General features: G+C 43.7%; 1 protein-coding gene across 1 annotated transcript in view; it reads left to right on the forward strand.

Moving 5' to 3' along the window:
* The window catches only part of TMEM132D (transmembrane protein 132D), a 192974-nt gene that overhangs the window by 17946 nt on the left and 148439 nt on the right, over window positions 1-26589 (forward strand). The window contains exon 2 of the mRNA XM_041410249.1: window positions 25117-26005. Within this exon, the coding sequence (XP_041266183.1) occupies window positions 25117-26005 (889 nt within the window). The remainder of the gene's footprint in view (window positions 1-25116; window positions 26006-26589) is intronic.

The raw sequence follows: 26589 nt of genomic DNA on the forward strand, positions 1-26589 counted from the left end.
TTCATGCCTCAGACTAACGTGAGAGGATGGCGGGGAAGAGCCCTTCAAAAGAAATGCTGCATGTGCTTCTGATTTACCCAAAGGCAGAAGCAGAGCCGTGCCCAGTTGAACATCCCAGCGTGGGCCACAGCCCCGGGAGCACCAGGGCACTCTGGGGGTGTTTAATGACCCAGACACTGCAAAGGTTCATTAACAGTGCCCAGCCTTCATCTCAGCCCGTCACCATCCTCTGCTGATTAAAGCACGACAGACCTGTTACACAAATGGGATGCTCTCTGGGTGTAGGTAGCACTTGCAGGGCTTCATTTTAATCTGATTTTCAAGAACCCTGACTAAATTCAGCTACTTGTTACCTTGATGTAACGGTGGAGTAGTTTCTGAGGGATTACTCTGGATTTACTTGCTTTAACAGGAGACAGAATTTGTCTGTTTAGATTTCAGCAGGAGGAGAAACTTTCTAATTAGAGTAATTTCTACTTTCCCAGCACATATATTTGATACATGTGCTTTCCCTGATTTTATTCCCTAATATGGCAAACCTTTATGGGATCTTTAAAAATGTACATCTGTTTTGTTTTAAAAATTACCTTAAGAAAACGTTGCATTTGAGCTCCTTGTTTTCTGATTTAGCTTCTTGTTATAGCAAAAAAGAGAAAGAATTTGAAATTCGTATTTGGGGGAAAATAGCTTTGATGAGATCATGTATCTATGACTCACTAAAAAAAGCAAATACTATTGACATTAATATAGACTATAAAATATGGGGTACACTTCTCCATGAAGACTGCCTGTGAGTCATGGAGGGGATGTGGCAAACACTTGTACACACGTTTGTTCTTGGTAGAAGTGTTCTGTTTCCCTGCGTTTGTAAGCAGGGAGAAATTCCCCTGTGATGCTCCTCTGGTAACTGCAGATCACTTAGAAGAGGATTATGAGGCAAACCCCCAGCATTCCTTCCCCTGCTACCAAAGGCTGTCCTGAGCACCCCCTCCCAAAGGCCAGAACCCTCTGTGCATCCTGGCAGGTGAGGCTCTGGGGATGCCTGGACTCTGCTGGGGGAGATGAATCACTCCCCTGGCATCTGGTGCTTTTGAGAAGTTCTGAGGATTTAGCTGTAAACCTCTCATTTATTACTTCACAAAAAAAGCTTCACATTTCTGTGGTTTTGGAGGAAACCTTGAACATATTTGAGTCTTTAAGGTTTATGTCTAAAGACAAATAAAAAGAAATCCATAAAATTTCTGTGGAAGTTATTGCAATTACTTCTTTCTGAGACACCAGAAGAACAGACTGAGGCTACAGTTATGAGAAGTATTAACTCTTAATCCTGTAAGTGCAGGCTGAAAGATTAGAACTGCAGTTGTTTTGTGTGTTGTTTTTTTCTTTGGTGATTTGAGTGGAAGGAGAAATTCAAGCAGGGCAAGGAAAATCTATGTAGTCTGTTTAAATCCTTGTTATTTATATTTTTGCAAAGTTTATTGGAATGATAATATTTATTGCAATGCCTTCAGCATCCTTAAATAAAGCGTGTTATAAGAATGGGAAGTCAGGTTATATTGGTTAGTTGCTGACTTTGTTTCTGGTCTGTGTAGACAAGAAAACAGGTGAAATATAACTGCAAACTTGAAATTACAGACATGTATGCATTTCCAACTCAGGCTCAACTAATAAAGCTTCCCAGTATTTTTAGAATGCTGTGCTGCTGGTAAAGTCAACAAAATCTCTGGAGTCCTGCTGGGGACTTGACCCTAATATCTTCCCTTCTGCTGCTTCCCTGAATTGGGGCTTTAGCTGCATTTGGCTCATTCTTCCATCTCTGCTGCAGATCAGAATAAATATTGTGACCCCAAGGGAGCTGGGGGAGCATGCAGACCCACAGGTCACGCATTTCTTATCAGTCTTGCATAAAGAGGGATCTCTCCTTCCTCCACAAAGCTTCAGTGGGAGGCCAGTCTGTCACTGAAGGACAGGCAGTGGAATCCCCAAATCCCACTGGATAAATGGATTTTACACGCAGCTCCAAGTGCAGTGGGTTGCAGTTGCTCAGTTACACTCACTGCAGTTTTCATTCAGGCTCGTTTCTTAATTCCAGTAGTAATTTTTAGCCTTTCTAACAATGCATTTTATGACAGAATAGTGAAAATTTATTCTCTTGATGCCTATTTCTTCTAAGGTTATGAAAAAATGATAAAACTGGAGTTTTCCTCTAACTCCAGCTCCAGTTTTTCCCTGCTGAGGAAAGAGCTCCTGCGCCGGCGCTGATGGATGGCTGGCTGCAGGTGAGCTGTACAGCATTTTAGCAATGAACACATTTTGCTTTTGAGTAACTTTGTCTGGAAGACATCTTTCTCCATAGCAAGGCAGGTTTGGAGGAGTGATCTCTGAGACAGAAAAGCTGTTCCAGTCCTGCCATGTTTTTCCTTACTTCATCTGAAGCATTGAGGCAATTTACCCAGCCTCGTTCAGTGCATGTTGTTACAATCCATGTTTCTGTGGAGTAAAGCTCACCACAAATCTGTGTTCTCCTTCATAAAGCTGAGCTGAAAACTGCTGTATTGAAGAGGTCTGTAGAAGCCCAACACAAAAAGTATTTTTTCCATTTATTTTCTTTGCTACATACCTCTCCCTACTGAAAACCTGTCTTTTCTTTCTTTTTCCTTGAACATTTAGGAATTATCCTCCACTCTCAATGGCAGTATGATCACCTTTTGGGAGAGCTAGGGGAGGCACAAGTTCACTATATCAACTGTGACTTAAAATGTTTCCTTGGTCACCGAGTTTGAGTGCTCCAATATCCACCTGTGTGGTGTGAGGAGTGACAGAGGGGAGAAGTAGAAACACAGAAACTTGGTTGACACAAGTTCACGATATCAACTGCGACTTAAAATGTTTCCCTTGGTCACCGAGTTTGAGTGCTCCAATATCCACCTGTGTGGTGTGAGGAGTGACAGAGGGGAGAAGTAGAAACACAGAAACTTGGTTGTATGAACAAAGCTGTGGCATTGTGCCTGGAAAACAGGCCAGGAGGGAAGGTGTTCTAATTTTCTCTAATAGTCCAAATCTATTTAAATTATCAAGAAATTAAATTATTTTTCCCCAACTCGAGTCTGTTTTGCTGGAGATGCTGAGTCAATGACCTCCCTGTCTTTATCTGAATCCATGAGATTTTCATCTTACTGTCCCCCCTGTGCTGTTGAGGAGGGGAAGTGAGAGAGTGGCTGGGTGGGTGTGTGGCAGCCAGTCATGGTCAGCCCACCACAGTCCTGCAAGGCCATTTTTGGATCCTGGGGGAAATACCCTGCTCCCAGAGCTGGGAGCAGCCTGCCATTTCATCTGCACCAAGGCACTGCTCCTGTTAGCATCCTGAGCTAATCTGCTGGCACAGGGGCCCTTGGGCCAACCCATGGGATTCTGGTAAAACAGCAGAACTTCTCCACAATTGAATCTTGTCTCTGAGCTCGTGCTCGCCTGGGTAAATATTAACTTTATTAGCTATTAATATATATAATACTGCTAATTCAGGCTGTGCTTTGCAAACACAGACCAGGCATTGTCTCCAACGGTAGGAAGTGGCTGTTGGAATGGAACATGCACAGCTAGAAATGACTGCAGAAGTTCCAGCAATGTTAGCAAAAGGAAAGGGAGATGTTGAGGAGGATTTGGAAGAAGAGTGGGAGTTCTGGCTAGCAGCCTGTCAGCCCAGATTTGTCTGTAGAGCTGGGAACAGCAGGACTGGCCCTCTGCACTCTCAGCAGCTACAGAAGGTTAGGGGAAAAGCTTTTAGAAAAAAAGGAGAAATGATAGGGGTGCAGAAGAGTGATGGTGCTTCTGAGTGTCACACAAACAGGATGTGCTCTCCTTTAACAGATTGCTCGGGTTTGATTTCAGCCTGTGCAAATGATCAGCTGGGGGTTTGGGAAGAACACGTCATGTATTTGGTTTTTGCTGTTGCTGTCTGTGTGAATACTCATGAAACTTCTGTGGCATTTTGCAGCCTGTTTTCCTTCATGCTTCCTGGAGGCCATACCTTGGCTTTCCAGAATTTTTCATTCAATTTATTACTAACCCAGTTGCAACTTCAGCTCTTTAAGCGCTATAAATAAATGCAAAAATATCATCCCTTCTGGAGGGGGAGAATAGAAGGTTCTTTTCATTTACATGCTTATTTTTCATTCATTTTTTGATATGTCTCTGTTCTCTGGGTTTCAGTGATTATGTACATGTCTGTACTGAAATTACTGATTTCTTTTACAGCTTCTCTGCAGTAGGTCCTGCAGACAGTTGAAGCTAATTTGATGGTGTCTTGCTGAGAACTCTCTCCAATGGCAGACTGAAACGTAAAAGACACAAATATCATCTGTGTTAGGGGTGTAAAACATCCAGCTGTGAATGGGGAATGGCAAAGCTGTTATGAAACAGACGCATTAAAGATTTTTAAGCTGTAATCTATGGCCAGGAAGTGACAGCTAACACAGAGTCACTCCTCCAGACACCTCTGTGAAAACTTCTCCGTGGCCTCCAGGGCAGCTGATTGATGGGCACAGAAAACTCTCCTTGGAAGCAGCCTCAGGTCATGAAAGTCATGGAAGATTTGACCCTTGCATTAGTCAGAGATCTGCTCTAAGCCCCAGGAATTACCACACTATTCCTGGTTTATAACACAGGTGCCTGCCTTGCCTCCTGATCTTAGACCTGGATTGAAAACCTCGTGCTTTCAGAGGAAACTGCTCCTGCCACAGCCTTTCAAATGCTGGATGTTAAGTGCTGTAATTCTGCAGAGTAACACTGTTGTACCAGATAATTTCTATGTTCTTTACTCCGTTTGCTTCCTCAAGGCACTGAGTTTTCTTGTTAATAATCCTGGTCAGGTGAAATATGGAAGAAATGGTGGATGTTACCCTTAATATTCACTTCTCTAATGTTTTTATTGGCAAACTGAATTTCTAAAGGCTCACAGCTACAATATTTTCTACATTTGAAGCAGCAATTTCCCTTCTACTGTATATTAACAGCCACATAGTAACATTTTTATTCTGTGCTAGGGGATAAAATGACTTGGACACTTTAATAACATCTGGCAAATCATTTTCCCTCTTATATGATTAATAATGGTCTACATGGATATGCAGATATACTCTTTACTTACTATGTGGGTTCATGCATATATAATGTCATATGGAGATGGGATGGATATAGAAAATAAGCAACAGTATAATGGGTTATAGTCAAAAACTCTAACCTGGGCAGTTAAAAAACTTGGAATGAAATATTCTGGGATTGGAATGTGAGATCAGTTCTGAATGTTACAGTTCCAGTTAATCACACCTGCACATCCAGCTCCCACTGCCATGTCCAGGGCTTTCCTGAGCTCCCCAGGAACGGGGACTCCACGCCAGTCCTTGACAGACCCTTCAATGAAGAAATTCCTCCTGATGTCCACCCTGAAGGAGTGTGAGTCTTTTGAGACACTGGGCTGGGGCTTAAAACGGGTCACGGACTCTCACTTGGCCAAGGGGAGCTGATGTTTGTGCTCAGCCAGGTCCCTCGTGGTAATTTACACCCATCATAGAACATTGGCAGAGCTGTAAAGCTGTGGTTATTCAGGTTTGTGTAGTACTCAATACTTCTGCACAGAATGCAGCCTGTTTTATGATGCTGCTGATTTTTGTCTTGAAAATCTCCTTCAGTAGATTTGCCTTGCAGCCATGTTTCAGCATGGAATGATTTTCAGTGGTAATAACGGAATTATTTCAGATTTGTATGACTGGATTTGGACCTTTTGATTGATTCCTGCTCCCACCTTGGATCCTAAAGTAAACAGAACCTGTTTCACTTAATAGGATTTTTCTTAGTGCATGATTGCATGACTTGAACCTACTTGTGTAGTAGTGACTGATGGTTTGTCCCTAGACAGATGCTCACTCTCCCACTGTCCTCTGATGTTTGCATCTCATTTTGCTCTCTTTCTTCATGGTAGCTTTTTTCATACTTCTTTGTCAAACTGCACCCTTGTGATAAAATGGGGATCTCTGCTTCCATGTGGGCAACAAGAGCAGCTCACAAAATGCTCCCCCCTTGCCTGTGAAGGATTGTTTTCCAGTGCCAGTCTGCAAGCACGGCATTACAAATGTACCCTGAGTCTCTGTTCATCACAGGTCTGCCAAATCCAAGATTTGAAATCAACTTGGTAAATATCAGTGCTTTGTTTTTGTTCCTGACTTTGTTCCAAAGGCCAGCTGAGGAGTTCAAACTGCCAGCCTTCACAGCCAGCCCTTCTCCAGTATTTATTTAGTGAGAGCTGCAGCCTGTACAGAGTAATCCCAGTGCAATATCAACTCGCAAACAATTTTCTAAAGCATCTTTAATGTACAGTGTTACTGTACCCAGAGGTGCAGGGGAGCAGTATTAATGCAGGCATGATAGTTCTGAGTGTTCGTATGAGTCCTCCAGGAATAATAAACAGCTTGAAATAACAACCAACAAATTCTCCAGATGCTTTTTATCCCTGTGTTGGCAACTGTGTTGATTCCAGATCAATGCAGGGTATTAAGACATTTATATGATTGAGCTAAAAAGCTGCCAGGTTGTACAAGCATTGGGCTCATAAAAAATAGGAGATCTGAGTAAAGGCAATGGTGTTCTATTCATAAACTGCAGGAATGGAACTTCCTGATAACAGAACAGATAGTGGCACTGGGAGGACGTGGGCTTTCATTGAGCAGGTGTGCTGGGGAACTCGGGGTGTGTGTAAGTCACTTGAGTACCTGATCCCAATATTGGAATCGTTTGCTTTTATAAAATGAGACTCCTGGTAGCATGGCCCAAGTCATTCCTTAAATAAAGCCACACAAAGCCATTATTTCAGATGGAATCCCAGCAGAGCTCAGAGCTGGGTTTGCCTCTCTGGTTCCTGGGCCAGCAGAGCTTTGGGACTCTGATGGATGCCACAGCTGGGCACCATGGAACGCCTCTGGAAAACAGAGAATATCCAGAGTACTCCTGTGGCAGGCAGGTGGGGCCTGGCTGCTGTCATGGCCCAAAGTCTGGACAGATAAGCTGATCTGAAGATGATGAAAGCCTTTGGAGCCCGGCGTAATTGGCTGTGTGGAGGTTTGGATCAGACTGTGGTTTTTTTACTGCATAAGTCAAAACCACATGTGGTTGGATAAAATGAAATTACACCCAGTTTTTCTTTGAAATCATTTGATAATATGAAATTGCAATGGCAGTGTAAACCCAGATAAGGTATTGATGCAAATACCTGTGAAGTGAAATCATTCTGTTCAGGTTCAGGTCTTGTACCAACCTTTTAATGCAAGAAACATTACACAGAAAGCTCCAAGCTTTCAAATGGTTTTGAAATGTTTCAGATACAAACTATTTTCCTGCAGATGTGTCTGTAGCTATTTTCAGCTAGAAGCTGAAAATCTTGGCTTCAGACCATTTGTTTTGGAAAACGGCTTTATGTACTTCTTGGGCAAAACATCATAAAAAACAGGAAGGGTTTTGTTTCTTCCTATTTGTATTTAATCTTGCATGTATTTCAGAATATTCTGGAAACTCACACAAGTGCTGTCAGGTGTTTGAATTTCCTGTGTTTTGCTTCAAGGACTCTTTTGTGTGAAAGCGTGTTATTTGTTGGTTGTCATCTATTCCACTTTTTAAAAAGTTTGTCAGCAAGTTAGGAGGCTTGAAAGTATTTCTTTGATTTTATTGACCTAATTTCATTTTTAATTGCTTTTTCAGTTGACATCCAAATGAGGTAATATTCATCAAATAGAGAGACAAAACAAGCAAAAGAATAGAGACTACTTTTTGGCTTTTATGCTCGAATCGTGATCAGTATAAAATATTTTTAAAAGGGGATATTAACTTCTTCAGAACTCCCAGGCTTTCATGTCAGTCAAACCATCTCTTCACACAGTTTTAGCTGGATGCTGCACAAAGAAAAGCTTTTTAAACATCATCACCTTTATGAATGTCCTGGGGTGACTTTATGATGCTTGTATGCTTATGATGCTGGGACAACGTCCCAGGGTTTATTTCTGCAGCCTTACTCCTGTGACAGATTTACTCACATGAGTAATCTCATGGGCTTAAATTGAATCCTGGCAGGAGTAACAATTGTGTGAGTAAACTAGTGATTATTTTTATCCTTTCTTTTGAAAACTATATTAGAATTCTTCCCTCTGAAATATCTTCCCAGTGTCTCCTGCATCACTCAAGTTACACAGCACTACATAAAATTCATTACAACTCAATTATGAGGCTCATTAGGCAGGTAGTGGCATTTTGGCTATCTTACCAAGTTGTGAAACATATTCATTTATTATCCATGGTATTGTTAGAATCAGAATGGAACAATGAAACCAAACATAACACAGAAGATGGTTCAGAACATAAAACTGTGGATCTTTGCCAAGAAAAGGTTTTATGTAACCTGCTTTGAAATCTCCCTGTGCTACATTCATGGCTGGAGCAAAGGGAGAGCTGTCCTTTGGAGGTGATAATGAACTCAGAGCACCTTTGACAGAGTGCCACTGCATGCTGGCTGGTGCTGGGTTTTATCCCTTTCATCTCCTGAATCTATCCAGCAGGTAGAAAGTATATTTATCTACCTGTACATCTTTAAATATGATCCAGCTCTTGCTTTCTGTGTTAATTAGCCCTGGTTTCCTCGGCTGAGTGCTAGCAACAGCAGATTCTGTGACGGGGACTCAAACTTCCTAAGCACTGCACAGAGCCAGCAGAGTAATTTGTCCTGTTTCAAGCAGCCAGGGACAGTGTCCCCAGCCAGGCTGGCATTTACCAGCATCCAGGAGCTTCTTTACTTAGTGGCTCGTTAGGGCCAGTGGCTGCTGATCGTTCTCAGCACTGACTGCTGCTGGCAAGGATGCTTCCAGGTGTGAGCTTTAGCAGCCGGGTCAGGGTCTCCATTGAAGTGTTCTGCCTGGAACTGGGTATTGTTCTTGGGTCTGGGGCTGCCTGTGCCTGTGAATGTTGTGTGTGGTGCCCCTGTGTGCAGATCTGTGCAGCTGACACGGACCATGGCTTACCCTGAGGTGTCCATTTCATTGTGGTGTCACAATGAATGCTTTGGGTTGGAAGGGAACTTAAAGATCATCCAGCTCCAAGCCCCCTGCCATGTCCCAGGTTGCTCAGAGCTACCTCAGGTTGCTCAGAGCCCCATCCAACCTGGTCTTGGTATCCCTTTGTTAACAGAAGAAACCTCAATTAAAGCTTTTTCCGTATCTTGTTGTTTCTTGAGTCAGTTTGTCCTGAATCCCGCCTTTCAATCCAATGAAATTCAGCCATTTTATACCTTGCTGTTATTTACTGAGTCTCAACATCATGAAGTTGGAACTCCTTTAGGCTGTACCTCCTTTACACTGAGAGTGTGTCTTACTTTGTGTTTGTTTTAATGAGTCATCCTATCATAAAACAACAGATGGGAAGTGACAGCTTTGAACTGTTCAGGAACAGGCACATCCCCATTGATGGTTGAAGGCCTCCTGAGAAATGTATCACAGAGAGCCCTGACTCATGTCCTGTTCCAAAGGTGAAGCCCACCGCTGAGCTTGTCACCCAGGGCTGGATGCTGATTGCCAGTGACACGTGTGCTCCTGGGATTAAGCCAGGGCTTGTGTCAGCCTGGCACACTTCATCCCCACACTCAGAGTGGAAAGGTCCCCAGTGCCCAAAGGAGAGAAAAATGCCACTGAACTGTGAAGAAATCAGAAGAGACTGGTCCCTTCCTTCTCAAGCAGCATCTCCTCCCAGAGCAAGGGCTCTGCGAGTTCCCTCTCCCAGTACAGTGGTCACAATCCAATTCCAGTTCAAGCTGCCCTTCCAGCCTCAGGGAAGTGTGTGCTCACCTCCCAGCACAGCCCAGCACAGCTGGGCATTGCCAGGGTTTGCTCACTCCTGCCACGCTGCCAGCCCAGATGAGGAGTGTGGTTTTTGTTCCTTCCTCCCTCCCTGCGTGGTCTGGCACCGTCTGTGTCCTCTCCACCACTCAGACACTAAGCAAGGTAAATGGTGCTGTGTAAGGAGGGTGTAAGAATTCCATTCAGGGTTTGTCCAGGTGGGCAGGGCAGCTCCTGGAGTTACACACCATTGTCTGCAGATCCTCCTGCAGCAGGAGTTCAAACTTAGCTTTGATGTTTAAACTGGAGCCCTAGTCTCACAAATCTCAGATTAAGTGAAGTCTTTTATAATGTCTTTTCTTGCATGATCACTTCTTGTGATTCCTATTTGAGAAGATAATGGACTCTGTAAATTCTGCCATATGAGCACCTGTGTCAGTGAGAAACCGTGCCCCAGAAAATGAAATTCTTCTGCTGTATTAAGTGCTTGGATTGTAAGCTAAAGAAACCTCCTGAGTAAAAGCTACTCAGTGCAGTTTCTCTATTAGCAAAGTGCTGTATACACTAAATTATATTGTGTGGCTGCCTCCAGTTTAGATAAGCACATAAATGAGATGTGCTGAATCTACTTTTTCACAGGCAGCAGTTCAAACTGGGTGTTGCACTGCAGCTGAAAACGTAAAATGGACATTATTCATATGAATGGCAGTAGTTACCAGTTAATGCTCACACCTTGATCAGGAAAGGAGCTCTGCGAGAAAAGGCAAAATTCCAGCAGCCTCCTGAAATTTCTGCCTGAATTGAGTGATGCAAAGTTTTGAGAAAAGTATTAAAATAATATAAGGAGGACATTTATTATTCTTTTGCCAAATGGAAGTACATTTACCTCCTTTAGCTCTTCTCATTTCAGTGTTGCTGGCAGACAGAAGGGTGTGCTCTGCATCACTAAGTGCTGCTCTGCCTCTGACAGGATCATCTGCACACCTGTGTCAGTGTTTGTGTGGGGTGTGTGACCTCTGGACTGGCTTAGCCCTCACACAGGCTCATGGACACAGGATAACAGCTTTACTTAAAGCGTGGAACCATGATGAGGTACTTGAGCTGCACTATAAAGACTGAAAGTCTTTGGTACTTGAGGCAGTGATGTGAACTGAGCCATATTTTTGTCAACAGACACTATCCATGAGACAAAGTCCTTATGGTTTGTAGTTTGATTTGGTTCTTAGTCTTCAGACATTGTTTTCTTTTAGTTCACTGCCTTCATATGAATGTAAAATACTCATGCCAAGAGACCATGCTAGGTACAGCTGAAGCAGAGAGGGGGGTTGTTTGTTTCTGGATATTGACTGTGCTTGACTATAGTTCAAGGCCTGAGATTAAATTTCTTAGATTCTCTTGAGATGCTAAGATCAAACATGGGCAATCCTAGAAGAATTCTTTTGTTTGGAGCTGCACTTAAATCAGAACAAATTAAAAAGTAGTTTAAGATGTGGAGAAATGGACTCTGAGTATGACCATGGAGCCTTGTCAGCTCTAACGTTCTGCTTGTCTGATTTTGAGCTTCCCTCATGCCAACTAAACCTAGTTTAGTGGATTAACTCTTGGCTTTCTTGGAATATTTTAACCACAGCCAAGCAGCATGGCACTGAAATCTCTTGTTACTGAAGTCCCAGGCAGGACACAGAGCCTCAAAAGCTGCATAATTAAAGGAATTGTGCTTTGCTTTACTTTCAACACTATTCTAACAAAAAGCACATTTGCTGTTCATGTAGGTAAGACAATTATGGCCACAGGCTTGGATTTCTTGTTGTGTGCAGAACCCTGGGGTGGTGTGGGTAGTGGTGGAATTCTGTGGGTTAGCAGGGGTGGGACAGGAGTGTCTGCGTGGGTTTGTGTCTGCACAGCCCAGGAACAGGCACTCGGCACTTGCACACTGCTCACTGCAGACTTGAATGCTCTGATGTTTGCCTTGTTGGTGAACCTGTGGAATTAGTTTTGAAGGCAACATAAATGCTTCTCCTCTACCTCACCAGAGCCTTTTAATTGCCTGTCACTGCAGCATTAACAGGCATGGAGCAGTATTAGAATTCCTGTGGTCCAAAATCTGGAGTCTGGACTGCTGGTACTGGAAGGCAAAGAGTGCCTGGTGTTGCAGCTCCTACATCTGTCCTGATGGAGCTGAACCCCTTTACAGTCCAAAGAAGAGCTTCAGCTAACACCAGATGGACCACATTCTATTTTCAGACTGATCTAATGAAATCACAGACAGCTGAAAATCGTCATTAGTCTAGCACTTAGTCTGGGATCCAGCGAGCTGCAGCTGAAACCAATCTTCAAAGAGTTTATTCTTTTCAAATACTTGGAGAGTTGTTACTTCGTGGTGAGCTACTGCTCATGAAGTCAAATACTTCTCTGGTCCTCTTCCTCTTAGCAAGTTTATGCGAATTTTTGGTCTTTGCTTCTTTCTTTCCTCCCCTTAAGTAATAAGGAACCTTTCCTGCTCAGGTCTCAATCAGCCTGCACACCAATTAAGCTAATTGGTGACACATTTGAAACACTCCCTAATTACAGCTGCAGAAGTTTTCAGAGAACAGCCTTTCTGCAATTTTTCCTTCAATCAAAATATAAAATGCAATAAACCCCCTGCAACTCTTAACTCTTCCCTGAAAAGACTCTTGAAATACTTCCAGAAGAACTTGGTCAAGTGACTCCTGGACCTAGTGGCTGCTCAGGGCTGTTGGAGGTGCCATGAGCAGGAGGGTGCTCCCAGTGAATTTCCTCACAGGAATCTCCCTGTGAGTGCCCCTGTGCAGGCAGTGGTGTCAGGATCAGCCCTGCTGGAGACAGCTGGGGCCATTCTGAGTACTGAAGAGCACCAAAGCTGCAGAAAGCTCTCACAAACCAACTGAACTTGGAGCAGCTGTGGGGCTTTGCTAAGTCGTGCAATCAGCCAAACCATCTCCTGGTGTGCCTTCTAAATTAAATACAGAGTTCTCCCCCAGTCCCCTTCATTTACAGAGCAGCTCCTGCTCCCCTCCCTGTGTGTGCAGCTTTGAAAGGACAGTGTGTTGCACAAGACCTGCAGATCCTATTTGCAAACAAAGTGAGTGGTTTGTGGTTCTTTGGGTGTTATTTTTCCTTTGTGTTTTAGTGGAGGAGTATTCTGTCTATCTGAATTAAGACATTATTAATAACTGATGATATCTCATTTGCTGTTACAAAAAATGCTGAGCTACTTTGGTTTATAAATGAGGCTGATGTCATATTTTGTTTGATTTTTTTGACCCAAACAGGGGAAAAAAGTGCATCTTTCTGTTACTTCTGTGTTTCCTGTGGGTTGCTGGTTTTATGCATCACCCCTTTCTATCCTGCATTATTTCTGCTGAACTGCCTTGCCTTGTTTTCTGTCTCGGGAGCAGTTCCCAGCTCCAGTCTGCTCACAAAGGAGTAATTTGTTGCCTTGAGCCTGGTGTCTGAAGGAGGAGACAGAAGTGAGCCTGTCCTGCTGGGGAAGGGCAGCACAGAGCTTCCCTGAGCTCCCCTCTGTGACTAGCAGCACTCACTGTTAGTGCTCCCGTGTGCCCTTCACCTGAGGAACTTCTCCCTGGAAAGTTCCTCCTGTTTCTGTGTGTTTTGATGACACTCTTCACCTACTACAAGTGTTTCCTCCCAAGGTATTGCCAGTGAATCTGCTCTGGCTTCCTTCTGCAGGTGGAGTAGTCAGGTACCAAATTCCTTCCCAGGTGTGGAGTTCCTCACTCTCAGTGACTGTGGGATCACTGGTGCTCCTTGCTATTTGTACCATTTAAAGCGCTCAAGTCTTACATTTTAAATGTGGCACCTCTGTGAACCATATGTAATTTGGCAGAACACTTTTAATATGTCATTTTAATGCTTTTGCTTTCCTTCACTTTCAGTGGTTTGTCTTGGTTGATTTATTCCTGGATATTTCCTAAAGTGCCAGGCAGTAAATGTCTGTACGTTCTGTGATTTGTTCCATCAAGTCAAACCATTTTTCAGGGACTGGGAAAGAGGTCTGAAGTACTTGCAGACTGCGTGCATGGATATGTAAAGAAGCTTAATTTGTAAAACAAGAGATAGTAATGGCAATTAGATTAAGTAATCAGTACTGTTCTGTTTGGTCCTAATTATATATTTGTTGTCTTCGAAATACAGGTTTAATCCTTCTTTTTGGTGTGTAATAAAACAACAGTTGGTAGTGATTTGTGGATTATCAAACTAGGCATAGAAATATTTGCTCAACTGTTTATTCCATTTATCCAGTGATTTGATTTTATCCAGCTAGGAGAGTGAGAGGTAGCTGGTATGCTCAGCAAGTCATTCATAGGGAAACAATGTCAAGCTTTAAAGGAACTGCCTTTATTATGAGTGTGCTAAATTAAAAAAAAAAAAAAATCCAGTAGCTCTTGCATGCACCATTGTAGTACAAAGGCTGTGAATTAAAATGGAGATGCAGAATACCTTTCCTGAGAAAGGAATATTCAAAAAGTAAGACGGAACTTGAGAAGACAGGTTGGAGGCTTTAAATTTTTTTCTTTTCAATTTTTGAAGGGCAACATTATCCTTTCCTATGTGTTTCTTAGGGGTTTTCCTTGCCTTCTCTAGTGCTGGGGTGCTGAAGTGTATTTCACTTTGGATTGACCTGAGAGAATAGTTTTTAGGTTTTGATTAGTTTAGCTTGGCAGCTGAAAAATCAGTTATTCACACAGACTTAGAGTAGACTATGTGAAAGTGCAGCAGCAGTTCTGTAAATTAACCCTGCTGAACAAAATGCAGCGGCCAGGGCGGGCGCCAAGTGGAACTGAAATGGGGAAATGCCTTTCTGCTGGGCTGCTCTTGCACACAAATCCCACCATCTGTCTTGCTCCACCTGGCAGACACTGCTCTTTATTCTGGAGACATGCAATTAGAGAAGTGCAGCTTTTCATCTGTTATTTACAAGCACTGATGTGAAGCATCAGTCAATTACACAATTGTAGAATCAATTTGGTGCAGACTTGATATATACAAGTTAATATGTTGCTTGCAGCAGGGTTTGCACTCAACTACACACAAACAGCAGCTCAAAATCTGAATTGAACTGTCTCAGGTGTGCACGTGGATTCACACATGCACATACTCAAATACTTATCCTTGGTGAGGATAATTAGTTGGAATGTGCAGAGAACCAGCCTTTAAGAGCTGGCTGTGACAGGGACTTGTGTAAGTGTGAAGACCTGCTTGGCAGAAAGTGTATCTGTAATTTGTTTTAAATGTACTGTAATTGTTTCTGGGCTTTCCACTGTGTGTTTTCCACCACTGCTTCTGAAGTCTCCTGTTGAAAGCTGCTCAGTGGGGCTAAAATGCAAAACTATTCATGTCCAAGGTGCAGGGATTTTAAGTATCCAAGCTAATTGCAGGGTAGGGGAAAATAACCTGAGCTCCCAGTGGTTCTTGTGCAGCTCCCCTGCAGTCCCTATTGCTGCTGAATATCAAACATCCTCCACACTCTCCAGGAGGAGCTCTCCTGCAATTAAATCTCCAGAGCAGGCAGTTCAATGCAATGGCATCCTCCTGAGGGGATTCTGACTGTGACACCCAGCTAAACATCCCAGTTCTGGTCAGCCTTCAAGAAAACAAAGTATTTAGCTGAGGTGGGTTTTCATGTGACCTTTAGGATCTGTGAGGTGATGTGGAACTGGCTCAAAACTGACAGAACAAACTCCCAGAGAAGTGCTGAGGAAAATACTGGCACCTTCTTCAGGCAGAATCTCTTTTTTGGTGTTTACAGAGTGTTGAACACTGCAGCAAATCTGTAAGTACCAGCTCATCTAGAGAGTACTTTGAAATAGCTCTGAGAGAATGAAGGCGGTTTGAAAAGGTACAGTAATTTCTGGAATGAGATTTTGCAGATTTGCATGAGCAAAGAACTTTCCCTAGTTGAGTTAAATGAGTAGTGGATAAGTTTGGAGCTTTGTGCCCTTTGGCGTTTGCTGGGAAAGTGAAACGAAACATTATGGGATTGTAAAGGGATAACTCAGTCCTCTTGACTCTCCTCTGTTACACTTTTGAGACCTTCAGGAGAGGAGCACACTGGTTTCTTTCCAGAGCAAGAACAGAGGTTTTAAAAATAGAGGAACATGGCAGAATAGGACTGAAAAACTGCCAGATTAATTATTCTGGTGTTTGGGTCCCTTTTTTTCCAGCAAATTCAATTTCTGAGAGACCTCAGCTCCCCCCTTAGTTGACAAGAAGATGAAAAGGGTGGGGAATGTCAGTTACCTTGCAGCAAAGGAAAAGCAGGGAAGGATGGAGAGCCAGTGATGCAGGGGCTGTAAGAACATGTCAGCAAGGCTCTTACTCATCTCCATTAATGAGTGTGGCCTTTGTGTTTGGGGAGGTGCTGAGGTCTCAGTGGCTGCTGACAGATTTGGAGCTGCACACGTTTCAGAGCAGCTTTTCAGGGCAGGCATTAAGGCTTTGTTTCCTGAATGCCCCGAGCAGGAGGAGCCTGTGGTTGAGGACACTCCCAGGTGTGTGGGGTGTCTGTGCCAGAGATCACTGAGAAAGAACAAATACCCAGGTGCCAGTGAGCTCTGCCTGCGTGCCCTGCTGCCAAAATCAGATTGGCCTTGTCCTTTTGGGATGTGTGTATGCATCTTCTCTGGTGCCCTCCAATTTCCAGAGTCCTCAGGTATGAAAGGTGCCTGAACAGGTGCCCATTTCTATCCGCAGCTCTTTCGGAGAGCACACTCAAGTATTCTTAAGCTGCACTTTCTTTATTGAATGTAAAATGTGTGACAATAATGTATTTAATGAAATATTGCTGGGTTTATTGAAATTCCTGGAAATTTGCTGCGTATACCAGCACCATGGTGTTATTTAAATGAGACTTTAAATGATTTTCTTAATTTTTTGGTCTTGTTAGTGAATGTAGCCATTGAAGATCAATATTGTAATTGTTGGTTGTACAAATTCAGTATTAGGCACAGAGCCTGCAGCAAGATGTAGAGTCATGATATGGATTAATAAAATTAAAATGAATTTTAAACCCCCCATACTCTGAAGGGGAAGAATGCTCTGCCAGCAGCCACAAACACTGTGCAGTTTCCAGAGCAGGGGGTTGGCTTAGGGTGCACACACATGGGGGTCTTAGAAAAGGTCAGCTCAGGACCTGCTCTGTTCCTTCTGCTGACTCAGGTCTTCATGTAGTGCTTAGAATTCTTTTTTCCTGCCATCAGTAATGGCCTGGTAGCAGAACTGCAGCCTCTGCACAGCCCTGGGATTCCTGCAGAAAATGAAGAGGGGATTTTGCAGACACATGAAGAAGCCAGCAGCCACAAACACTCTGTGCTGCAGTTCCCAGAGCAGGGGGGTTGGCTTAGGGTGCACACACATGGGGGTCTTAGAAAAGGTCAGCTCAGGACCTGCTCTGTTCCTTCTGCTGACTCAGGTCTTCATGTAGTGCTTAGAATTCTTTTTTCCTGCCATCAGTAATGGCCTGGTAGCAGAACTGCAGCCTCTGCACAGCCCTGGGATTCCTGCAGAAAATGAAGAGGGGATTTTGCAGACACATGAAGAAGGTGATTGTCTGAAGAGAGTCTGAACAGTGTAAGGCTGCTCCTGCCAGTCCTGTACTTCTGTCTGTCCTGAGGAATTGGACAGCTGATGTTGCATTCCTGGCACTCTGCACTCCCTGTTACTCAGCCTTACTTTTCTTGCTATTGGTTTCCAAGCATAAGCACATTAAGAAATTGTGTTTAAGTCAAGATATTCTTGGCAAGTATTTCGGCTTTCTTATTTTGTGGGGGGTTTTTTTTGGGTGGTGTTTTTTTGTTTGGGTTTGTTTGTTTGGTTTTTTGTTTTTTTGGTTTTTTTTTTTGGGTTTTTTTTTTTTTTTTTTTTTTTTTTTTTTGCTTGTGTGTTTGGCTGTGTTTTGTTCTTTACATCTCTGATATCTTCATTTCTTGCCTTCTCTGGAAGCAGAGCCATAAGTGGGGAGGAGGCAGGGCAGAAATGGAGGCACACAGAGTGCTGCTGCTGAAAGCCTCAGACATTCCAGTCTGGACACAGCAGCTCTCGTCTCAGGCCTTTTGTTGTTAGAGTTCTTGAGCTTGAAGTGGCTCTGTCCTATCCTGGTGCTTCTTCCATTGCATTTTCCTCTCATGGCCCGTTCAGTAACTGCCCCAGGACTGCAGGGGCAGGTGAGGGTGAGGCAGGGAGCAGAGCTCTGTGCCTGCTGGGGCAGTGACACACACACTGATGGTGCCTCTCACCTGTCTGGTACCTCCCCCCAATCTCCTGCAGCTGCTGGGCTGGGCACAGCCCTCTGTGCCTGGCCTGTCACAGTAATCCTCCTCTGCCACTCTCCCCTCTCCCCCAGTAGTTAGTGTGGCTGTGAGTTTGGTTTATTTATTGTTTGATTTTTTTTTTTCTGATTTTTTCGCACTGTAAACTTTGAGGTGCCCATCACTGCTTTGCTCTTTCATGTTCAGGCTGACATCATTTTGTGAAACAGTGTCATATCCTTTTATCTAAATACTTTTCTCTGTAATTATTACTTTGCTGCCTTTTCAGGTGGGAGCTTGCCTTTGTTAGATGATCTTTCTCTGATCATTTTGGTATCACTTGGTAATATAAAGGTGTATGTGTTCCTCTGAGACCCTTTTATTTAAATTATTTCTTCGTCTGTCTGTCAATGTGAATAATAAAACACCTTCAGGATTGCTCATCTCTCTCCTAATGAATGATCAGGTGTCATGTGTTCTAATATCAATGATTAATTTACAAAAATTTATTCAAACTTCAATAAAATGCAATATTCAAAGAAAATATTGTGTCATCAGAGCTCAGTGCTGTTGTCAAAAGCTTTCTGTGCCTGTTGATCAGGCCCGTGAGGGCTGGAGTTGCTGGGCTGCAGTGTGTGTGTCAGGGAGCCCTGCACAGCCCCGAGCTGGGTACCAGAGGTGCAGCAGGACTGTGGGACCCCCCTGTGCCCAGCAGCTCCTGCCCCTGGGGTCACTGCTGGCTCTCACTGCACACGTGCAGGCTGGAAACCCTTTGGTGCTGAGATTAAACTGCCTGAATTATCCTTTAGGGCAGCCCCAAGGAGCTCCTGATGGTCAGGCTCGTGAAAAGGGTAAATTCATGTTGGCTTTGGTTTGTTGCCCTGCTTTGGAAGCATCAGAGTGGCTCGTGCTAGGACTCAGGATTGTTTCTGTGCTGCTGGCTCTTCTCTGGTGGAGCAAGAGCTCCCTTTGCAGAGAACCTTTGGAATGTTTTAACAGTGGCTCAGGTGTGCTTTGCTGGGCAGGCTCTGATGTTTCTCCTTGCAAAAGCCTCTGTTTAAACACATCAGTAACTGACTTGTCTTTCAGCTCAGGCAGATCCTCGTGAAGTTCAAGCATCTTGGCTCAGAGTAGTTCCTTCTTTGCCTGACTCAACACTGACAAATTCTTTGTTTCTCGCTGCAGTGGTGATGCTTGATAGTTGCACAAAAAGAATGGTTTGAAAATGTGCAGTCCTTTAGAAGTGATGGTACAGGTGATTTGTCTGCATCTTTGTCAAGTTCAATTTGCTTTATTCAGCATCTGCTGTTGTTAAGTGTATGTTTCACTCTTTAAAATACTCCAACTTGTTTAAAGTGATCTTACAAGAAATGAGGAGCCACCTTTTCATCAAGAAGCTTTTCAGTGTGGTCTGCAGCCTTGATGTCCAAATCACATTTCCCTGACCTTCTTAAAAGGTCTGAAGAGAGATGCAGAACTGGATCGGGAGTTGGAGTAACTGGGGGAAGAGGGAGAAGTTGCCAGGTTGGGAACAGCATTGCTCTTGGAGAAGAATGATAATTTCCCAAGGATGAAACAGTCACAGGGAATGTCATAAAGTGAAGCAGGCAGAGCAGTCTGAAATGCTAATAAGGAGAGTACTCAAAAAGGAATTGGCGATTTTGGGCCTCGAAGCCATTTTTCGTTTTAATTTGTTACAGATAAATGCATGACTCTTGGATTGCAGGGTTCTATTTTTGCTTCCCTCTTTGTGACACATCGATTTGGCCTTATCACTGCTCTCTGGGTGCTTGCCCTTTAGAATGCTGCTGGTTCCCAAAAGCAGGAGGTTTTTTTGGAAACTGTTCCTTAGTGGTGCCACAGCACAAGGAGGAGAGATCAGGGTTCTTGCTGCAGATAGGCTGGATTCTTTGATTTCTGATTATGCTGATTTTCCTCTTCCAAGCAACTAGGTGAAGAATAATGGGAAATGAGTGCTCCAGTGTGAAGAGTGACAGTTACTTGATAGTGATCAATTGCTGCATCAGCCTTGTGTTACACAGCTGTGTGGGGAATATTGGGAGCACTGGAGACTTTTAAATACAGTCATGCATTCAGAAGGAAAGGCTCCTTTGTTTATTTCTTCTGCGTTTGGGGTTTTTTTATTTTATATGGCAAAGTAGTGGAAGCCTACAGCAAAATGGGACTGGTTTAGTCCTCAACCTCCCCTTACTTCTTGCCACTGTGTCACAAAGCTGCTGGCAGTAAAGCAAAGCAAGCCTGAATCCAGAATGGAAAAGTGCACTGCTGATGGTGCTGAGGAAGCTGAAGCTGCCACGAGGCTGGCAGAAGGAGGAAGATGGGGAATCACCCTTGGGAAGCTCCAGTTGGTTTATTCATGTCGAAGGGCTGTGGAGGATGCTGGAACCTGAGGAAGGAACAGGACAAGCAGCCTACCAAACCTTCAGGATGGAAATGGTCCTACTCAGATCTTTATGTAGCACGGTCTGAATTCTCTCTGTCACTCAGAGGGGCAGAGCAGATCATCCCTCTGGTAAAAACTGGCTGAGCTACACCTGGGGAAGGGGCTCACTCTGTTTATAGCCTGGCTTTAAAATGCCTCCCTTCTGAGCATTAGCAGATTCAGCCACTTAACTAGGTTAAAGCTGAAATACCTTAATTTTTCAGAAGTGAGCATGAAGTTTCATTGGAATGGACATCTCCCACGACATTACTCTGCAGAGCTGAAAATATATCATGCTAGCAGATTTTTTTTTTCTAGATACTTTTGCTGAAATTATTTCAATTCATAGCAAACCTAGAAGAGCAGAAGTGTTCAGAAGATTCAAGGAGAGCAGCTGAAATGAACTAAAAAGGTAAAATTTCAGCCCTTGCTGAAAAGAACCACTTATCTCAATCCCCAAGATATAGCAACAAATTTCATCTATTGCATTACCAGCCTGAGCCTGCAGCTGGGAAGGCAATTTCCCTAAGAAGTTGTTCCCTTCAATCTACAAGAAAAAGACAATTTACTTTTTTTTAATAGTAGCATTATATAATTGATTGGAAGAGTTTTATGTCTCATGAATGCTGGATGATTGTGGATTGAATTGTTTTAAAAATGAAGTAACTGTGAGGGCTGAAATGCCAAGGATCTGGCAATACAGAATGGAGTCAGGGGTCTGGCAGATGGCTTCACTTTTCCGAAGCCATGGTCAACGACTGCAGTAGAAGTGAGCCGTGAGGAGTGGTTTGTCACTGACTGAGAGCTGCTGTTCCATGGCTCTGGAGAAACGAGGATGGCAGGTTTTTAGCCAGGGTACAAGTGAGTGCCTTCACGAGGAAGGCAGTGTGGCTGAAAGGTGAATGCAGCAGGTGCACACAGGTGGTGCTGAGGGATTTGTGCACCAGCTTTGGCTGTGCAGGAGCAAACTGAACATGCTGCCTTTGCCTCAGATGCTTTCAAATTCACTGACCTACAAAGTGCTTGCTTCTTCCATCAATGGCAAATATTTTTAAACAGTATCAGCCAGAGGAAGGTTTACTGAGGAGAGAGGAAAGAAAACCATCCTATGAGAACATCTCAGGTGGCCACAGACTGAAATCCTCCACAGATTTCACATCAGAAGGGGTCAGACAGTCATTGTGGCGAGGGATTGAGACATGATCTCTCTGGGCATTAGCTTGGCATCAACATCAGCTGGGTTGGTTTCCTCCACACTGCTGGGGATGCTCTCCTGAAAGGACAGTGCTGGTTCTTCTGCTGCCAAGGTCTCCGTGTGGAGACGTTTCCAGACAGTGGTGCAGGAAAGGTCAATTGCAGTTCTTGAATTTGTTTATTTTTTGTCTTGGTGCTGTTTCCTTAAGAGCATTTCAGTTGCCCATCCTTTGTGTTGTTTGACATACTTTAAGTGAGAGAGTCACTGTGTCACTCTTAACTGTTCAGGTGGGTTATTCCAGTGGAACTTGGATTTTGATGGTATAGATGGAATGTAATATTTAGGGTAGATTATGTAATTTAAATCTTTAAAACACCGCTTTTCTGCTGAGTCTCACTAATAACAAACAAAATGGTAATCTTCTGCAATTCTGCCTTTGTAAAAACATGCATAATTTTTATAAAAATAGTCATGGTTGTAATTAAGGACGCTGATAGTTGTTTTTGTTTTTAATTTCCTATCCTTCTGAATCCTTAATAAACTTTCACGGTCAAAATCCAGATGGTACAGCAGAGCTCAGTGTTGTTTTTGAGACATTTTTTTGTTTGTGCTGATTACAACTCTCCCCAGATAAAAGTTTAAAATTGCTTGGGTTTTTGGCCTTTGGCTGTTTGGAAGGCTGCTGTAGGCTTCCAGCACAAACCAGTTCAAATTCAATGTACATTCACAGCTGGTGCTGGGGGAAGGGCCCTTTGAGGGGACCAGTTTGCCACTGCCCAGAAATGTAAAGCCCATGCATTTATTCCAGCTGTGAGGCTGGTTCCTATTTTCATAGACAATTCACCTTCTCTTCTTTTATTTTTCCCCATTTGTGTTGCTTTCCTGTTCTGAAGAGTCACTGATTTACAAAATCTGAGGAATATTGTCCTGTGGGGATGGGGAATGCAGAGGAAGGGGTTTTAATCCCTCAGATAATTAAGCACTAAAATAAATGATTAAAAAAAAAATGAGGCAAAACACTGTTAATTTTAATATAAAAATAATGTACTTTTCCCTGTGGAACATGAGGGAGCTGCAATCAAAATAAGGGGAATAAAAAATTGAATACTCAGAGTTTTTTCCTCTCCAAGTTGCATCTTTGATGCCTCTCTGTGCTTTGCCAAGATGTTGGGAGAACGAAATGAGTGTGGAATTTATAAATGGGGCATTGGATGGGGAAGGATGCTGTGGGCTGGATGAGCTGAGGAGTACAGCAGAGCAGAGCTCCAGCCCTGCAGCTCACTGCCCCAGAGCATCACGGCTGGGAGAAATCTTTGCTGGAGGATTATCCAGAAAAAGGCCTTGAAAAATTTCATTTGCTCTCAGTCACTATCTAGAGAAAGAGTGGGAGCTGGATGCTCAAAAGACTGAGGCTAAAATGAAGGTGGTTTTGGGTGAAAGAAAGCTCTGCAGTTTACTCTTTATTAAAAATGATCTTCATGGCAGATCTCAGATGAATTTGCCACCTCTGGGGGATCACAGGATTTCAGGCTTTCAGTGCTCTTGCAGTTTAGTCTCAGATGTTGCTGTGTGCTGGGGCCATCTTCCTGGTCCTTCAGATCGACTTTATTTCCAGTTGTTTGGGGTTTGAGTGGATGTTAATTAAACTTTGTAATGTATGGTTTTATTGCAGTTGTTTGTTGGAAGAGGAATTTCTCCTTTTCAAGATGTAGAGAAGGATTTTGTGAACTTGTGTAATCCTTTCTTCCTGGCCTCCTCCATTCTCAGATTGGTTCCTTCTGAGTGGAACCCTTATCTAGGGTTAGTTTGTTTTGGTTTGTTGCTGGTTTTACGTGATTTTTTGGATTATCTTCTTTTAAGAAGCCAGATAGTTTTGCTTTTACATCTAGAAAGTCTTTTTGCTTTTTTTTTTTTGTAAACTTCAGTTTGTTTTGCAGTGTGTTTGGGCCTGGAGAGCCTAACCAAAATCACAGCTTTGGGATTTTAGGTGCTGCTCCTACATAAATAGTAAGATAAGTTGGTTATGTTTGCTGCCTAGAAAGGGTGAGGGGAAAGAAACAGTAATAGCCTTTATTTTTTGAACATAAAACAGCAGCACAGGAAAAGTGGCTTGTCTGAGGTTGGACAGAGTGGACTGCAGCACCTAAATGGAAAATTCAAGCCAGGAGTAACTGGCTTCAGTTTAGGCCACCACGGTACTTGTGAGCAAATAAATATTTAGGTCAGATGCTGAACAAAAAAATAAAGACTACTAAAGCATTTGTGAATTAGAGCTTGAGAAACTGGGTTGTCTTTGGATGCCTTTGTCCCCTTTCTGAATAAGGGTAATGATTTGAATTTGCTGTGGGGGGAAAAAAAGGCAATTTCTTTCATAATTAGGGTAGAGGATGTGAGCACAAAGGTCAGCTGTTCAAACAGGAAAGGCGATGCTGTATTTGCATCCATGTTTTTAAAGTTTCTGTATTTGTTCTTTGGGACTGCCAGTTCCTAGAAAGGATGCAGAGCTTGCCTGCCTCAGGTAATTGCTGGCAGGCAGAGTTAAAACAGGTGCCCTGCAGTGGGAGAGGCTCAGGGCCATTGGAAATGTTCTGTGTGTGCAGGGATGTACAGCCTCCAGATAATGCAGCTGGATGAGGGGACAGTGGAGGGTTAGGCAACAATGAATCCTGATGGTGATCTACAGAAAAAAACCCTTTATTCATGATTCAAGTGAAATAGAAGGGACTGTAAATTGGATGCAAATGCAACTCCTTTAGAAATCCTCGCAGACTGGTGCAAAGGAGCTGTTGTGTAAATGGCTATTGTGCTAAATGTTTTTCAAGTGAAATTCAGCCTTGTGCAGCAAACCATTTAGGGTCCATGTACTGTTTGAGAGTGCTGAGAAGGTTGAAGTGAACTCTGGGCAGTCCATTTGCAGCATTTGGTGTAAAATCATTGCATTGGATTCCTGCACAAATGCAGCTTGCTGTAATGATCAGATTTTTCAGCTGTGCCTGTGCAGTGATCTGGGGTTGCAGGTGCTGACTGGGTCATTTTGTCTGTGATGATAAATGTTCATTGCAGTGGAGATGTGACCTTTGGCATGTGTAAACCTCCACAAGCTACTTCTTTTGATCTGGCTGTCGTGCAGAATGTATCATAAAGCATTGTTTTCCAAGCTGATTAGATAAATCATTGTCAGCCTAGGCCACCTCTGCATGGACTGATGAGGTTTATTGCCACAAACCCTGCTGCAGCACTGTCCAGCCCCTCAGTAAAGTCTGAGGTTATATCACAGTATGACTTGAAGAGCTGATATTTTACACTCTCCTTTCCTTCCAACAGTGACTGAGAGTCGAGGGATCCTGGAGAGCATACAGAGGTTTTCTTTGCTGCCCACTTACCTGCCGGTGACCTACCGCATCCACAATGCGGATGTTTCCTTCTTCCTTAAGGAAGCCAACCAGGATATTATGAGGAACTCCAGCTTGCAGTCCCGGGTGGAATCCTTTCTGATCTACAAATCCAAGAGTCCACCCGTGTTAAACGCCAGCTATGGACCTTTTTCCATTGAACAACCAGTGCCCCAGGACTTAATGCTGTCTTCAAATCCCTTTGGATCTACTAACAAGTTCTCCTTTAACTGGAAGCTCCAGGCCTACATCATGAGCACCAAGATCTACCTGAGCAAGCCCAGGGTGCAGGTGCTGTTCTACATCGTGGGCAGGGACTGGGACGAGTACAGCCCCGCGGAGCGGCTGCCCTGCCTGCGCGTGTTCGCCTTCCGCGAGACGCGCGAGGTGCGCGGCAGCTGCCGCCTGCGCGGCGACCTGGGGCTCTGCGTGGCACAGCTGGAGCTGCTGCCCGCCTGGTTCAACCCCCCCACCGTGGTGGCTGGCCGGAAGAAACAGCTGGAGAGGTCTGAAGGGAGCCCCGTGGAGCTCTACTACTCCATCCAAGCAGGAGATGAGAGAGGGGAGTGCGCCAAGGAGGATGTCAGGAAAAGCAACGGGATCCGGTCGGGGCGCAATGACATCGATGAGTCGGGACCTCCCCTGCAGAGGATTGGAAGTGTTTTCCTTTACCAAACACACGCTGCCCCTTCTTTGACTGAAATGAGATTGGATAATAATATTGTGATCCAGTATGCACCAAAGACTGTCAAACAAGGAGACGTTCTGACTTTCCTTGTATCTGTTGCTAAAAACTTGACAGAAGATCAGTTCACGCTGAGGTAAGGCTGCTTTGTGTTTCTTCGGTACCTTACTTTTTGTTTCTCTGCTCTTGGAAGTCACTTTCTCTGTGTAAATGGCCTAACAGTCCATCAGGTGCTGCTCTCCATTTCTCATGTTGCTCAGTCTCATACTGTATGAATTGTCTGAGATGGAGTGAGAGTGGCCTTTTCCTGAAGTTGTCCTTTGAGGAATACTTACAAAAATTGAAATGGTAGAGCTGGGACATATCTATGTACTAAGAGGAGATAACATCTAAATTCTTGAGAGCTGGAGTTTGAGTTCTCCTAATCTCTCTCACTGGACTCATGTTGAGATTAATGAAGCTTAAATCCACAGAGTTATTTACAGGAAATGAGCAAGAATTGGGCATTTCGGTAGGATTCACGTTTCAGCATCTCTCCCCAGCTTGTCGTGAGCTCAGTTCTGTATTGCAGGATGTCTGAGGTTCCTCAGTATTACTGATCTACCAAAACAATTTCTGAAAGTGAGAAGCTGCCCAGGGGGTGGTGGTTGGATGTGACATCAAGTGGCACATTGGTTCACCTCATTCTGTCCGAGCACTGAGCTGTTCCAGGACAGCTCC

The sequence above is a fragment of the Onychostruthus taczanowskii genome, unplaced genomic scaffold (assembly GCF_017590055.1).
Source record: "Onychostruthus taczanowskii isolate IOZ18803 unplaced genomic scaffold, ASM1759005v1 scaffold32, whole genome shotgun sequence".
NCBI lineage: Eukaryota > Metazoa > Chordata > Aves > Passeriformes > Passeridae > Onychostruthus > Onychostruthus taczanowskii.